Source organism: Balaenoptera acutorostrata, chromosome 3 (assembly GCF_949987535.1).
Source record: "Balaenoptera acutorostrata chromosome 3, mBalAcu1.1, whole genome shotgun sequence".
Classification (NCBI taxonomy): domain Eukaryota; kingdom Metazoa; phylum Chordata; class Mammalia; order Artiodactyla; family Balaenopteridae; genus Balaenoptera; species Balaenoptera acutorostrata.
Genome location: NC_080066.1, coordinates 106,174,543 through 106,191,680, shown reverse-complemented (window position 1 = coordinate 106,191,680; position 17,138 = coordinate 106,174,543). Strand labels below are relative to the sequence as shown.

Below are 17,138 nucleotides of genomic sequence, written 5' to 3'. Positions count from 1 at the left end.
GAAACGCTATACCCAGCGGTGTAATAATAATAATAATAAGTAGCTACCATTTCCTGAGCACCACTACGCACCCAATTCGTAGCACCTGATCAGTGCTTTATGAATATTCGCATCTAATCCCATGAAATAAGTACTGTGATAGAAAGGATGGGATTGAATGAATAAGTAACTGATAACTGAACAGTGGCAGAGCCAGGATTCCCACCCAGGTCATTGAACTCTGAAGCCACTGGGCTTAATCAAAATGCTCCACAGCATGGAGCTCAGGGCGGCTGGAACCAGGGATCTTGTTGCTTCCTGCCAGGAACCAGCAGGAGACACTTAGGGTTAGGGAAAGAAAATAGAAACCCAGCAGGTAAAAAAATATGTTCCAAGAAACAGAACCAAACAGCCCATTCTGTTTAGAAAAGCAGCAACAACAAAAACACCCTGTACCCAGATCAGATGACCTTCTCAGAGAGGCCAGCACCATATGTATCACTTTTTCTGAATTAAATCAGCTTACTGAAGTGGAATGGAGGTATGGGGCATACTGGATGAGGCTTTCAAGTTGCCCGGCTACCAAGGTTTTCTGCTTTCCTCTGAGGGTTAATCCAGCAGCACAGCTGCCTGTAAAGAAATGCTTCAGGAATGTCTGTTGTTGCTCTTGTTGTTTGGTTGTTATTTTGGGGGGAGTGGTGAGGGGTTATCAAAAAAGCAGGCGTGAGCAAATAATCCCAAGAATATATTCTGAACCACCCCAAACAACAGAAAGTTAGGAGTCCATCCCTTCTAATTTTTAACTCCCAGCTGAGCATACAGAGCAAGAAGGATCATGCCTTGTTCCCCTCCCAGAACTTGCCTGCAAAAGAGCCCTCCCCACCCTCACCCCCCCACCGGCTCTTCTCCCTGGACATCTGGAATGGCAAAGTGCAGTCAGCTCCCTGGCTCAGGGGTAGGGGCTGCTGGTCATAGGATTCGGATCGGCCCATATTTTAACATTTTGCAAACACTCATTCAGCATTATGTGCTAGGCCCTGTGCTAAGCACTGGTAAATTTTATTTCTGAGAAGCCAAATTATCTCTCAAGTCTATTTTAAGCTGTTTTATTTATAGAATGAATGAAGTCTGAGCTGAAAAGCTTTATCGATTGCATCTCATCCCTCATCGTTCGACATGGTCATGAGTCTTCCCATTGGTTTGCTCCCTGCTGTAAATATCTTCAGCATTACCAGTGACGTCACTCCTGGGGAGAGAGTTTCACATTATGCCTTAAGATGTTCTGGGCAACCTCACACTGAGCAGCATATTGTGAAGGCCGATTACCCAGAGTGTGTTCCATTGCTGCAGAATTGTTAGTGTACTTTTCTCACTATATATAGATTTTCAAGGTGTCTGTTTGTACATCTGTGAGATGCGTAATGCTTTAGCTGCCCCTTTAGAGTACGATTCTGCATAGGGTGTTATGTTTACTCAGCAGCTGATACAGCCAGGTCAGGTTGCCTTAGGGATAAGGAGACATTTGTTAAGTGGGCCCTGATGCTGGAAGTAGGAAGCATAGAATGAATTTTTCCATGATTTGTATCAGCATGTTGTGGAAAGGGAGGAATCATTGATGATATCACAAAACAGGAAGAGCTTTGGAGATAGTCCTGGATTTTTAAACTACTTCCCTATTTACAAGCGTGGTAACCTGGAACAAGTTAATTATCAGTAAAATAGAAATTTCTTGTGGAGTATTAAAATAAGGCTGGTATCCTATGGTATATTTTCAGTAAATATTAGTTTCATTCTCTCCTTAAGCTCATCGTCCACCACCCCCACTTCCCCCAGTCCCCACTCCCACCCCACCTCCACACTCACTAATTCTGGTTTAGAAACGTAGATTAGATTAGGTTGATTGGGTGAGGGGAAGAACTGGCCAATTCAGCCCAAGTCTGACCTGTTTATCAAGCAGCCAGTGCTTTTCCTTTTCTCTCTGTTGACTTGAGTCTACTTACTCATCAGCTTCTTGTGCTTCCCCTGTTCCAGGAAGCTTTTTTTGAACAGCCTCCTCCAGTGACCTTTTCCATCCCTAACATCTTGTCATGAGTCATGATTGCGCTCATGCAACTTCTGCTCTCCCTGGTGGTGTCAGTTCTGTGTCCACCTGCATCATGTTCACTTCTCCGCACGATTCCCTGAGGGCAGGGACTGAGTCTTTCTCATTTTCACATCCCCATGTATTCAGCCTGTCACAGGGTAAGTGCTTAGAAAGTATTCGTTGAAAAATAGCAGTCTAAGCCAGATCATCCATTAGAGATCTGTCTGCCAGCAACGTGAATATGCTTTATTTTTTTGGCCGCATTCGGGATCTTAGTTCCCCGACCAGGGATCGAACCTGCGCCCTCTGCAGTGGAAGCGTGGACTCTTAAACACTGGACCGCCAGGGAAGTCCCTGAATATGCTTAACAATACCGTACACTTAAAAATGGTTAAGGTGGTAAATATAATGTTGTGTGTTGAAAAAAAATTTTTTTAGCTTAAAAATGAGTTATTCTCATAAACAATAAATTTTGCACTTAGCAAAAAACAAACAAAACACCAAGCACCCAAATCTCATCTAAGTTCAGATTTGAAAAGGACTTTAGGAATTAACCAGGTGATGACAGGCTTATCTCAACCTTGGCACTATTACCTTTTGGGCCAGATACTTTGTTGTTTTGGGGGGCTGTCCCATGCAGCATCTCTGGCCTCTACCCATTAGATGCCAGTAGCACCCCCTCCCCAGTTGTGACAGCCAAAAATGTCTCCAGACACTACCAATTGTCCCCTGAGGGTGGGGAGATGGTGCAGAATTGCCGCTGGATGAGAACCACTGAGGTAGACAAAGCCTCTCACTGCTGGTGCCTGGTTTCCCAACCAGACAGGGAGATGCTGGAAGCCCGATGTGAATCCTTAATGGTCATTTTTGAGGGCTTAGCACTCTTAGCCCCTCAGGCCAGGATGCCTGTCTTTCAGTGGCTGGTGGGTGGTGGTTGACTCCATCTATTATGTTAAAAGTCCACGTGTGAACAAGTGCTTCCCAATTACCTTTCAAAGCAAGCGTGTACAGAGCGGGTGCTCAATAAATACTTCTTGAGATGTAATTACCTGTTGGCCACCCACCTGTGGCATCTAAAAATTGTACCCAGACAATGCTTCATGGTCCTGGCTCTGCAGTGCTATTTCAGAGCCAAACTTCCAAAGCAAGACCATTATTCGTGTCTTCTAGGGATTATCTCTATCCCTACTGCTATACATCCTAGTAGCTCCTTATATTTGCTGGCATTAAACAGATTATAAAGTGTTTCCACGCATGTGTGGTCGCCTTTCATCCCCACAGCAACCCTGTGAGGTAGGCAAGGCAGGAGAAAGTGTTCCCATTTAACAGATGAAGTAGGGGCTCTCAGAAAAATTCAGGTCACACGGCTTATGAGTGGCAAAGCAAGAACTCAATGGCTCCTCCGACTCTAAGTCTAGCGCCCATTTCACTCTTTAGCATGGAATCCGAACCAGCAGAGTCCTAGAGCGCCTTCCACATCTCTGTTCGGCAGGAGATGGCAACACCACAGGGTGTGTGTCGGAGTCTTGACCAGCCGTCACCCTGAGGTAGCTGTTTGTACAATCCTGATGGGAAGTGGACACAGGGTGAGAGGCATGGTGAGATTCCAGGCCTGCCATGAGGATCAAAGCCTGGCCTCGATATGCTGACCCTACTTCCATGCTGTTCCCCTAGTCCTGAAAAATCCTGAGACCCTCCCAGCCACTTTGTGGGAGAAGCACAAAGAAGGTTCACCTTGGCTTTCTCTGGACATCATAGAAAAGGACAGAATCTCCAAGGGCCAGGAGAAGCTCTGGCTAGATTCCAAGACGAGCATGAGTCAGTAGGGAAGGCCAAAGCCTTTTGGATTTGAGGGTCTGTTGGGCATTAGAAGTCTGTAATTCCACGCCCTAGGAAATTCTTTGATGGCTACAGCCTGCTAGCATGGACAGGCCTGGAAGTGAGTAAGGCCTTAATAGGAATCACATGGGTATTTGCCCACAGGTGAAGTCAGCAGTTATTCATGGCAAATGTGGATTTTCTCAATTCCAGCAGTTTTTCTAGTGACAACTTGCCCACTAATACAACTTGGCCCCTTTTTAATGGAGTGGTTCACTTGGCTTTTCTTTGCCAGAACTAAGCCAAGCTGGACCTCATTGTCTAGTCATTCTAGGACTGATTTTTCACTAAAGGAGATCTATGTGATGGGATGGTTATTTTCCCAATTGGGGTGGATGAAAGAGAGGATTGAAACCCTGACCTCCAGTACCTTGGCTCTACCAGACAGTTGGGCATCTCATTCTTGAATGGCTTTGTAGATGATGAGTCTAAGAGGAAAACAATGGAGAAAAAAAATCCCCGCCATAATCAACTTTCTTCCAACCTCTCATCAAGAAAAGTTCATAGCCAAGGTAGAAAAGCCCTTTCCCAGTTCTCCTTTTTCTTTTTTTTTTAAATAAATTTATTTATTTTATTTATTTATTTCTGGCTGTGTTGGGTCTTCGTTGCTGCATTGCTGCACGTGGGCTTTCCCTAGTTGCAGCGAGCGAGAGCTACTCTTCTTTGCGGTGCGTGTGCTTCTCATTGCGGTGGCTTCTCTTGTTGCAGAGCGTGGGCTCTAGGCGCGCGGGCTTCAGTAGTTGGGGTACGCGGGCTTAGTTGCTCCGCAGCACGTGGGAGCTTTCCAGACCAGGGCTCGAACCTGTGTCCTCTGCATTGGCAGGCGGATTCTTAACCACTGCGCCACCAGGGAAACCCCCAGTTTTCCTCTTTCAAAGCCACTCCAGATAACCCTCATTTGGACAGTGTAAAGTTTAAAAGCCCTGCAGTTAAGGTGTGTGTTGAGTGATTTGTAGAGGAGAGGCAGCTTGGAGTAGGAGGAACCCTTGGGCCAGTAGTCCAGGGTCATGCCTCTCGTCCAGGCCTTGCTACCTATGCAGTATGTGACTTTGATCAAGGCTCTTCGCCTCTCTGAACCTCAGTCTTTGCAAAGGTAAATAGGGATGATAGTGCCTGCCCTGTGCACCCAAGAAAGTAGCTGTGAGAATCAAGTAAGGTAATGGACATGAACATTTTATAAATCATCATTGAACGTGGTATTGCAATAGAAGGAAAGAATCAGATCTGTGTTCCAGTTCTTTAATAAGCATCTTCGGGCTTCCCTGGTGGCGCAGTGGTTGAGAATCTGCCTGCTAATGCAGGAGACACGGGTTCGAGCCCTGGTCTGGGAAGATCCCACATGCCACGGAGCAGCTGGGCCCGTGAGCCACAGCTGCTGAGCCTGCGCGTCTGGAGCCTGTGCCCCGCAACGGGAGGGGCCGCGATAGTGAAAGGCCCGCGCACCGCGATGAAGAGCGGTCCCCGCACCGCGATGAAGAGTGGCCCCCACTTGCCGCAACTAGAGAAAGCCCTCGCACGAACCGAAGACCCAGCACAGCCAAAAATAAATAAATAAATAAATAAATAAATAAAATTTAAAAAAAAAAAAAAATAATAAGCATCTTCTGTGAACCATTCTCATTGCCTATAGGGTGGAGCATGTAAAATTGACAATTTTCAGGGAAAAGCTTAAGGCTGTGACAGAAGATTTAGGTTCTAATCCAGTTACTACTAACTTACCCTGTGATTTAGGCAAATAACTACCTCTCTGGGTCTCAGTTTCTTCATCTGTAAAATAGGGATAATAATACCTCCCTCATTTTCTCCATTTGGAAAAATGAGAATAATAGTTGCCCCACTTTCTTTCCCCATAAATTGGAGATGGTAATAGTAGCCAGTCTACTCAGCAGTGAAATGAGTGGGTTGCTTTACTCATTTCCCTACAGTACACACTTGACATATTTCAAAGCTTTTGGAGGCTCCAGATAAACAGGTATATTAAATTGCTCTGTGGAGATCAGTTCTAGATTGACATCAGACATCATTTATTCAGTAAATATGTATAGAGTGTTTACTATGTGACATCTCACAGGTAAGCAATACAGTTTCTGCTTTCACAGAGCTTGCAGTCTTAGTGGGGGAGATATATATTAATCAAATAATTACACTAAAGATTGTATATAATAGGCATCACTTTTTAAAAATTTATTTTCATTTATTTTTTTATTAATTTAATTTAATTTATTTTTTATACAGCAGGTTCTTATTAGTTATCTATTTGATACATATTAGTGTATATATGTCAACCCCAATCTCCCAATTCATACCACCACTCCACCCACCCCCCAACCCCCTGCAACTTTCCCCTCTTGGTGTCCATATGTTTGTTCTCTACATCTGTGTCTCTATTTCTGCCCTGCAAACCAGTTCATCTGTACCATTTTTCTAGGTTCCACATATATGCATTAATATACGATATTTGTTTTTCTCTTTCTGACTTACTTCACTCTATATGACAGTCTCTAGATCCATCCACGTCTCAACAAATGACCCAATTTTGTTCCTTTTTATGGCTAATATTCCATTGTATATATATACCACATCTTCTTTATCCATTCGTCTGTCGATGGGCATTTAGGTTGCTTCCATGACCTGGCTATTGTAAATAGTGCTGCAGTGAACATTGGGGTGCATGTGTCTTTTTGAATTATGGTTTTCTCTGGGTATATGCCCAGTAGTGGGATTGCTGGGTCATATGGTAATTCTATTTTTAGTTTTTTAAGGAACCTCCATACTGTTCTCCATAGTGGCTGTATCAGTTTACATTCCCACCAACAGTGCAGGAGGGTTCCCTTTTCTCCACACCCTCTTCAGCATTTGTTGTTTGTAGATTTTCTGATGATGCCCATTCTAACTGGTGTGAGGTGATACCTCATTGTAGTTTTGATTTGCATTTCTCTAATCATTAGTGATGTTGAGCAGCTTTTCGTGTGCTTCTTGGCCATCTGTATGTCTTCTTTGGAGAAATGTCTATTTAGGTCTTCTGCCCATTTTTGGATTGGGTTGTTTGTTTTTTTGATATTGAGCTGCATGAACTGTTTATATATTTTGGAGATTAATCCTTTGTCCATTGATTCGTTTGCAAATATTTTCTCCCATTCTGAGGGTTGTCTTTTTTGTCTTGTTTGTAGTTTCCTTTGCTGTGCAAAAGCTTTTAAGTTTCATTAGGTCCCATTTGTTTATTTTTGTTTTTATTTCCATTACTCTAGGAGGTGGATCAAAAAAATCTTGCTGTGATTTATGTCAAAGAGTGTTCTTCCTATGTTTTCCTCTAAGAGTTTTATAGTGTCTGGTCTTACATTTAGGTCTCTAATCCATTTTGAGTTTATTTTTGTGTATGGTGTTAGGGAGTGTTCTAATTTCATTCTTTTACATGTAGCTGTCCAGTTTTCCCAGCACCACTTATTGAAGACACTGTCTTGTCTCCATTGTATATCCTTGCCTCCTTTCTTATAGGTTAGTTGACCATAGGTGCGTGGGTTTATTTCTGGGCTTTCTATCCTGTTCCACTGATCTATATTTCTGTTTTTGTGCCAGTACCATATTGTCTTGATTACTGTAGCTTTGTAGTATAGTCCGAAGTCAGGGAGTCTGGTTCCTCCAGCTCCGTTTTTTCCCCTCAAGACTGCTTTGGCTATTTGGGGTCTTTTGTGTCTCCATACAAATTTTAAGATTTTTTGTTCTAGTTCTGTAAAAAATGCCACTGGTAATTTGATAGGGATTGCATTGAATCTGTAGATTGCTGTGGGTAGTATAGTCATTTTCACAATATTGATTCTTCCAGTCCAAGAACATGGTATATCTCTCCATCTGTTTGTGTCATCTTTGATTTCTTTCATCAGTGTCTTATAGTTTTCTGAGTACAGGTCTTTTACCTCCTTAGGTAGGTTTATTCCTAGGTATTTTATTCTTTTTGTTGCAATGGTGAATGGGATTGTTTCCTTAATTTCTCTTTCTGATCTTTTGTTGTTAGTGTATAGGAATGCAAGAGATTTCTGTGCATTAGTTTTGTATCCTGCAACTTTACCAAATTCATTGATCAGCTCTGGTAGTTTTCTGGTGGCATCTTTAGGATTCTCTATGTGTAGTATCATGTCATCTGCAAACAGTGACAGTTTTACTTCTTCTTTTCCAATTTGTATTCCTTTTATTTCTTTTTCTTCTCTGATTGCCATGGCTAGGACTTCGAAAACTGTGTTGAATAATACTCATGAGAGTGGACATCCTTGTCTTGTTCCTGATGTTAGAGGAAATGCTTTCAGTTTTTCACCATTGAGAACAATGTTTGCTGTGGGTTTGTCATATATGGCCTTTATTATGTTGAGGTAGGTTCCCTCTATGCCCACTTTCTGGAGAGCTTTTGTCATAAATGAGTGTTGAATTTTGTCAAACGCTTTTTCTGCATCTATTGAGATGATCATATGGTTTTTATTCTTCAGTTTGTTAATATGGTGTATCACATTGATTGATTTGCGTATATTGAAGAATCCTTGCATCCTTGGATAAATCCCACTTGATCATGGTGTATGATCCTTTTAATGTGTTGTTGGATTCTGTTTGCTAGTATTTTGTTGAGGATTTTTGCATCGATATTCATCAGTGATATGGGTCTGTAATTTTCTTTTTTTGTAGTATCTTTGTCTGGTTTTGGTATCAGGGTGATGGTGGCCTCATAGAATGAGTTTGGGAGTGTTCCTTCCTCTGCATTTTTTTTTTTTTTAATTTGGCTGCATTGGGTCTTCATTGCTATGTGCATGCTTTCTCTAGTTGCAGTGAGCAGGGGCTATTCTTCGTTGTGGTGCATGGGCTTTTCATTGCGGTGGCTTCTCTTGTTGCAGCGCACAGGCTCTAGGCACGTGGGCTTCAGTACTTGTGGCTCATGGGCTCTAGAGCGCATGCTTGGTAGTTGTGGCACACGGGCTTAGTTGCTCCGTGGCATGTGGGATCTTCCTGGACCAAGGCTCGAACCAGTGTCCCCTGCATTGGCAGGCAGATTTTTAACCACTGTGCCACCAGGGAAGTCCCCTCTGCAATTTTTTGGAAGAGTTTGAGAAGGATGGGTGTTAGCTCTTCTCTAAATGTTTGAGAGAATTCCCCTGTGAAGCCATCTGTTCCTGGACTTTTGTTTGTTGGAAGATTTTTAATCACAGTTTCAATTTCATTACTTGTGATTGGTCTGTTCATATTTTCTATTTCTTCCTGGTTCAGTCTTGGAAGGTTATACCTTTCTAAGAATTTGTCCATTTCTCCCAGGTTGTCCACTTTATTGGCATAGGGTTGCTGGTAGTAGTCTCTTAGGATGCTTTGTATTTCTGCGGTGTCTGTTGTAACTTCTCCTTTTTCATTTCTAATTTTATTGATTTGTGTCCTCTCCCTCTTTTTCTTGATGAGTCTGGCTAAAGGTTTATCAATTTTATTTATCTTCTCAAAGAACCAGCTTTTAGTTTTATTGATCTTTGCTATTGTTTTCTTTGTTTCATTTATTTCTGCTCTGATCTGTATGATTTCTTTCCTTCTACTAACTTTGGGTTTTGTTTGTTCTTCTTTCTCTAGTTCCTTTAGGTGTAAGGTTAGATTGTTTATCTGAGATTTTTCTTGTTTCTTGAGGTAGGCTTGTATCGCTATAAACTTCCCTCTTAGAACTGCTTTTGCTGCATCCCATAGGTTTTGGATCATCATGTTTTCATTGTAATTTGTCTCTAGGTATTTTTTGATTTCCTCTTTGATTTCTTCAGTGATCTCTTGGTTATTTAGTAACATATTATTTAGCCTCCATGTGTTTGTGTTTTTTACATTTTTTTCCCTGTAATTGATTTCTAATCTCATAGCGTTGTGGTCAGGAAAGATGCTTGATATGATTTCAGTTTTCTTAAATTTACCGAGGCTTGATTTGTGACCCAAGATATGATCTATCCTGGAGAATGTTTCATGTGCACTTGAGAAGAAAGTGTAATCTGCTGTTTTTGGATGGAATGTCCTATAAATATCAATTAAATCTATTTGGTCTATTGTGTCATTTAAAGCTTGTGTTTCCTTATTAATTTTCTGTATGGATGATCTGTCCATTGGTGTAAGTGAGGTGTTAAAGTCTCCCACTATTACTGTGTTCATGTCGATTTCCTCTTTTATAGCTGTTAGCAGTTGCCTTATGTATTGAGGTGCTCCTATGTTGGGTGCATATATATTTATAATTGTTATATCTTCTTCTTGGATTGATCCCTTAATCATTATGTAGTGTCCTTCCCTGTCTCTTGTAACATTCTTTATTTTAAAGTCTATTTTATCTGATATGAGTATTGCTACTCCAGCTTTCTTTTGACTTCCATTTGCATGGAGTATCTTTTTCCATCCCCTCACTTTCAGTCTGTATGTGTCCCTAGGTCTGAAGTGGGTCTCTTGTAGACAGCATATATATGGGTCTTGTTTCTGTATCCATTCAGCAAGCCTGTGTCTTTTGGTTGGAGCATTTAATCCATTCATGTTTAAGGTAATTAACAATATGTATGTTCCTATTACCATTTTCTTAATTGTTATGGGTTTGTTTTTGTAGGTCCTTTTCTTCACTTGTGTTTCCCACTTAGAGAAGTTCCTTTAGCATTTGTTATAGAGCTGGTTTGGCAGTGATGAATTCTCTTAGCTTTTGCTTGTCTGTAAAGCTTTTGATTTCTCCATCAAATCTGAAAGAGATCCTTGCCGGGTAGAGTAATCTTGGTTGTAGGTTCTTCCCTTTCATCACTTTAAGTATATCATGCCACTCCCTTCTGGCTTGCAGAGTTTCTGCTGAGAAATCAGCTGTTAACCTTATGGGAGTTCCCTTGTATGTTATTTGTCGTTTTTCCCTTGTTGCTTTCAGTAATTTTTCTTTGTCTTTAATTTTTGTCAATTTGATTACTATGTGTCTCGGTGTGTTTCTCCTTGGGTTTATCCTGTATGGGATTCTCTGCACTTCCTGGACTTGGGTGGCTATTTCCCTTCCCATATTAGGGAAGTTTTTGACTATAATCTCTTCAAATATTTTCTTGGGTCCTTTCTCTCTCTCTTCTCCTTCTGGGACCCCTATAATGCGAATGTTGTTGCATTTAATGTTGTCCCAGAGGTCTCTTAGGCTGTCTTCATTTCTTTTCATTCTTTTTTCTTTATTCTGTTCCACGGCAGTGAATTCCACCATTCTGTCTTCCAGGTCACTTATCCGTTCTTCTGCCTCAGTTATTCTGCTATTGATTCCTTCTAGTGTAGTTTTCATTTCAGTTATTGTATTGTTCATCTCTGTTTGTTTGTTCTTTAATTCTTCTAGGTGTTTGTTCTTTAATTCTTCTAGGTCTTTGTTAAACATATCTTGCGTCTTCTCGATCTTTGCCTGTGTTCTTTTTCCGAGGTCCTGGATCATCTTCACTATCATTATTCTGAATTCTTTTTCGGGAAGGTTGCCTATCTCCACTTCATTTAGTTGTTTTTCTGGGGTTTTATCTTGTTCCTTCATCTGGTACAAAGTCCTCTGCCTTTTCATTTTGTCTGTCTTTCTGTGAATGTGGTTTTCCTTCCACAGGCTGCAGAATTGTAGTCTAATTTGTTTATTTATTTACTTATTTTTGGCTGTGTTGGCTCTTCATTGCTGCACATGGGCTTTCTCTAGTTGAGGCGAGCGGGGGCTACTCTTCGTTGTGGTGCACGGGCTTCTCACTGCGGTAGCTTCTCTTATTGCGGAGCATGGGCTCTCGGTGCATGGGCTTCAGTAGTTGTGGCATGGGCGCTCAGTAGTTGTGGCACATGAGCTTAGTTGCTCCGCGGCATGTGGGATCTTCCCAGACCAGTGCTTGATCCCATGTCCCCTGCATTGGCAGGAGGGTTCTTAACCACTGCACCACCAGGGAAGTCCCAGCATCACTCTTAAGTAAATGTAATGTGAATGTTCTTTGGGTTCCAATACATAGCTGTGCTCTGAGTGACATTCCTCCCCCTGTAGAAGTTCTAGAGGCCGCTAAGGGGGAGGAGACATCTGATTCTGGTTTTCTAGGTAGCGGCTTCCTAGAATCAGGGCAAGGCATTCCTCTCCTTCCCATCCTGTAGCCCTCAGTTTTGGTTAGCATAATTCAATTTTTTTTCCACTTTTATCTTTGTCATTTTAATTGGTCAAAATTAAGATTGTTGATGGGGAGAGCTCAAGTTTTATAAAACGAGAACTCTTGTCCCAATGCCAACCCTCACCATCTACTATGGCAGCTCCATGGAAGGACACGTTATCCAAGAACCAGTGGAGACAGGAAGTAGTCAGACCCTCGAAAAGGGCTGTTGGTCTTGCACCTCCCACCCTCCACGTGGGGTGATGGGGAGGGGCACATACTGTGGAAATGTCAGAATGAAAGCTGGAGAACCGAAGTGCTCACTCATCTCCACTGCGGTGTTTTCTAAGAACCTTAGTGGAACTTTGACACTCCTCATTCCTGAGAAGATGGAATCTTTTCAGTAACATCCACCGCCCTTTTCCCTGTGGCAGCAGCCATTCCTGGTTCTGAGAAGTTCCTAGCTATCTCCCCACCACCCTTTCGGCACCTTAAAGACCAAAGTCAAACCTTGTTTTTCTCCCGTATTGATTCTTTTTCTAACCCCTCGAGCTAGTTTTATAATCTTCTATTGCTCTCTTCTTGGCTGGCTTTAAAATGCCCTACAGATGACTCTTCTGATAAATTCCTGCCAGGCAAGGAGTTTACTATTACCTTTCAGCACTATCAGCACTCCCATCTCACGTTTAGTGTGGCAGGTGAAGGGTCATTTGACAGGGTGACTGTGTCCTGAGTCCTGGGATGCTACCAGGAGGCCCTTTTAGTCTCCACTGACCCAACATCCATGCACAGCACACATGGGGACAGGTTGAGGACAGAGGAGGGCTGAAAGGTGTCCTCTCATTCCAAGCCTAGGACTTTAAATAAAAATACCAAAAAAGGAAAAGTCTTTAAGAACTGGTGGCACCTGGGATCTCATTTTTCTATCTCTCTTTGCCTGATGTTTAGATCACAAACTTGAACATGAGGGATTGTTTCTTTTAGCTTCACTTCTATATGCAGCCCTGTTCTGTTGGGATAGAGTTAGCACTAGGGGAAAGAAGGCCTGTTTGAGACATAAATGTGCCTCCTTCCCATCAGAATCTAGCTGTGGCCCCAGGCCCTCCGATTTCGTATTTCAGTCTCACCGCTTGGCTGTTCTTATGCTCCTCCCGGGCCCTCCCCTCTCTCATTACTCATCTCACGCAGCAATTTTTTAGTTTGAAAAGGAGCAGCATATTCTATGTCCCGAAAGAATGAAATATTACTGCTTTTAGGATGTGAATATTCTCTTCTCTTCCCCTTTGACTGAATTTTGGTTTAGAAGTGAAAGTTTCAGGACTGGATTGAGGTTGAGTTGTAGTTGAGATCCGAAAGTCAGTTTTTGAAATTCGAGCATAAAATCGTATACTCTGCATCTTACTCAGCCCAGAACTTGTTCCAAACCACTGGAGAGAGGGCATTCTTTTTTTTGGCCATGCTGTGCAGCATGCAGGATCTTAGTTCCCTGACCAGGGATCGAACCCGAGCCCCCTGCAGTGGAAGCTCAGAGTCCTAACCACTGGACTGCCAGGGAGGTCCCCAAACCACTAAAGAGAGATGGTGGGAATTTGAGGTGTCCTCAGAACACTGTCAAATCCAGCTGGCCTCAGCTGGCCGCCAGCTCTGTATTTTGACCTGGATCTATTTAGTCTCTGCTTCTTCCCTCAGGCCCTCATTAGTTTGTCGGGGTGTGGCACGAAGAGGGAGCTTTCAAAGCACCTATCCCGCAGACCCTGATCCCTGGACTCATAAGAAGTGGACAAAGGAAAGCTTAGAAAGGAACATGTCAGGAGCTGCCTCCACACTCCTGCTCCTCCCCCGCCCGACACACACATCCTAGTAGCCAACATTCAGTCCCTGGGGCTAGCCTCACCTCTCAGGAGCACACCATCCCCTTGCACACAGAACAGAAGTGGATTAGTGGAAAGAGCCCTTGGATTAAGCAGCAGGAGACCGACTTCTAGATCCAGTTTTACCTACCAGTAGCTGTGGAATTTGGAGAAAGCCACTGAACCCCTCTGTGTCTTAGTCTCTGTGTTTGTAAAATAGAGAGAAACGCCTGTACTTCCTCCTCCTCCTGATTCCATGAGGTGGTTGTGAGGGGCACATGAGACAATGGAGGGGAGCGACCTTTGGAAGAATATAGTGCTGAGGCTTTGCACATATTACACCCCGACAAACCACTTCCAAACTACCAGGGCTGTTCTTATAGGGCTATTTCATGCTCCGCACCAAGGGTGGGGCCGTGTGTCTGGGGTAGAGGCCAGCCTCCAGGGGTGCTGTCCATACTCGTGGGTCTTGAAGACCCCCAGGCACAGGGTGTGACCACAATCTGTCCAAAGGCATTACCCTTCAGCTCATTTTTTTTTTTTTTTTTTAAAGTTTTACTTGATTTTATTTATTTATTTATTTATTTTTGGCTGTGTTGGGTCCTCGGTTCGTGCGAGGGCTTTCTCCAGTTGCGGCAAGCGGGGGCCACTCTTCATCGCGGTGCGGGGACCGCTCTTCATCGCGGTGCGCGGGCCTTTCTCTATCGCGGCCCCTCCCGTCGCGGGGCACAGGCTCCAGATGCGCAGGCTCAGCAATTGTGGCTCACGGGCCCAGCCGCTCCGCGGCATGTGGGATCTTCCCAGACCAGGGCTCGAACCCGTGTCCCCTGCACTAGCAGGCAGACTCCCAACCACTGCGCCACCAGGGAAGCCCCTTTCAGCTCATTTTTAAAGCTTTCTTACTGGCAGCCGGTCTCAGAACAGCCCATTTTTTCCAGCCCTTCCATTTCCAGCCAGCCTTAAGTAAGGCCTCTGTCACCACCTTGGCTGAACTATGTTCAGCCCAGTCAGTTCAATCTGCACCACCACTTACTACTGTGTGGACTTGGGCAACGCACTTGGTATCTCCGAGACTCAGTTTCCTCCTCTGTAAAATGGGAGAAATGGTATCTGACTCTGTAGGCTTGTCCGGAGGATTAAATGACGCATGTAAAGTACCCGACCAAGTTCCTGGTCTCTACGTGTCCATTGTCTGCTCCTCTTTCTCCTACTTCTAAGGAGAATCATTGCTAGACATACCTGCCTGGAGGGGATTAGCGCATCCCAAAGGCATTGCATCAGATCAAAGGTGAGAGCGCCCCTGCAGGTGCTGGTCCTGCCAACTGTACTGACTGTACCGTCTCCCCTGGTACCCTTGGTGCCTCTTGCAGGGAACATCATTGGCTCCGGAATCTTCGTCTCACCCAAAGGTGTGCTGGAGAACGCCGGCTCTGTGGGCCTCGCTCTCATCGTGTGGATCCTGACGGGCCTCATCACAGCTGTGGGAGCCCTGTGCTATGCTGAGCTCGGGGTCACCATCCCCAAATCTGGAGGTGACTACTCCTACGTCAAGGACATCTTCGGAGGCCTGGCTGGGTAAGAGGATGTGTGGGGGACCGAGCAGTCCCGGAAGCCAAGGCCCAGGCTTTCCAGCATGCCGAAGAGCGCTAGAGCTTGGGATTCCTCTTTTGCTTCTAAGTCATGGTTGCCAGTTCAGCCTGTGTCCCCTTGATGCCCCTGAGAGTGGCAGAGGAACCAGGCTGTAGTTTTAATCTCTGTTTAGGGTTTTTTGTTTTCTGTTTTTCTTTTTTTTTGCTGCTCCATGAAGCTTGTGGGATCTTAGTTCCCAGACCAGGGATCGAACCTGGGCCCTTGGCAGTGAAAGCATGGAGTCCTAACCACTGGACCGCCAGGGAATTCCCTTAATCTCTGTTGACCTTACTGGGCAAGATTCTATGAGTGAGAACAAGTAGAACTAAATGACAACTCTGACTGGAGATGCGCGGGGAAAGCACATCACAAAAACAAAGCCCTTTTATCCTGACAAATGAGAGTGACCACTAAGGTACAGGGTAGTTTTCACGTTACCAAGGATAACGGTATCCCTGATTCCAGACCCTGATCTTGAATTTCCTCAGCCCCCGCAGCCCTGTTACTGAAGAGCTCAACCCTCACCAAGGGGCCCAAGGGCGTGGAGGACACTTCCCCTTCAAACCCCCAGCCGATGCCTCCCCTTGGCACTTGCTTAAGTGGCCACACCTTTAGCATGCCCTGGCTGTGAAGATTCTGGGGTTGCAAATTTTCTTTTCCACCAGTGGATGCTGGGGGCCAGAGTGGTAGAGAAGAGATGATGAAATGATGAAAGGCGCAGGGAGAGAGAAAGGACACCAAGACATGTGTCAGTACTAGTTGAAACAGCTTTACATCGTTAAACCAATTTACCGTCATTGCAGAGGGCTAGGTGTCTCGTCTGAGCGGTGGCTGGGTTCCTCAGCATCCCTGAAAACAAAAAGGAACCGCACCCCTTTAGCCCACCTGCCTCTCCTAACACTGCCCAGTGACTTGCCCGGGCTTCCCTGATGGCTTCTGAATCCCTGCCCTGCCAGGCAATGGGAGCGGGGGTCTTTATTGGTGTCTTGGCTCAAGTCCTGTCCCATTCCCCCTCCAGGTTCCTGAGGCTATGGATTGCTGTGCTGGTGATCTACCCCACCAACCAGGCTGTCATCGCCCTCACCTTCTCCAACTATGTGCTGCAGCCGCTCTTCCCCACCTGCTTCGCCCCAGAGTCTGGCCTTCGCCTCCTGGCTGCCATCTGCTTATGTAAGTGCCATCTGGGCCTTGCTTTCAGGATGGCGCCTTCTAGCCTTCCTCGTGGTCTACACATCTCTGGTTCTCCTTCCTCTCCCTCTTTCTTTCCTCCCCTCCTTTTTTTTCTTCCTTGTTACTTTTCAGTTTCCGATTTGCATGCTGTGGACAAATGGATTCCACATATAATTATCTGGTGTTTAAAAAAAAAAAAAAAAAGAAGAAACTTAAGTATTGATAGTTGTTCACAGGCACAGTAATTTTCACTGGCAGGGTTCTTTACATCAAATAAAGTACTTTCACTTGTATCATCTGACCCGAGCCTCACAACAAATCCATAAGGGAAGCTGGGCCAGTATTACAATTTTCCTAGAGCAGAAAAGGAAACGGAGCCAGGAAAGTGAATTAGCCAAGGTGATTCCTTCTCTTTCCAGCGCACACACCACGCTGGAGACTCCCTGCCTC

The 17,138-nt window shown here is 44.3% G+C and overlaps 1 protein-coding gene across 1 annotated transcript in view; it reads left to right on the top strand.

Annotated features, from left to right (window-relative positions):
- SLC7A8 (solute carrier family 7 member 8) overlaps positions 1 to 17,138 on the top strand; it is a 57,727-nt gene that overhangs the window by 6,374 nt on the left and 34,215 nt on the right. Inside the window, exons 2-3 of the mRNA XM_007180564.3 lie at positions 15,260 to 15,464; positions 16,537 to 16,688. Of these exons, the coding sequence (XP_007180626.2) occupies positions 15,260 to 15,464; positions 16,537 to 16,688 (357 nt within the window). The remainder of the gene's footprint in view (positions 1 to 15,259; positions 15,465 to 16,536; positions 16,689 to 17,138) is intronic.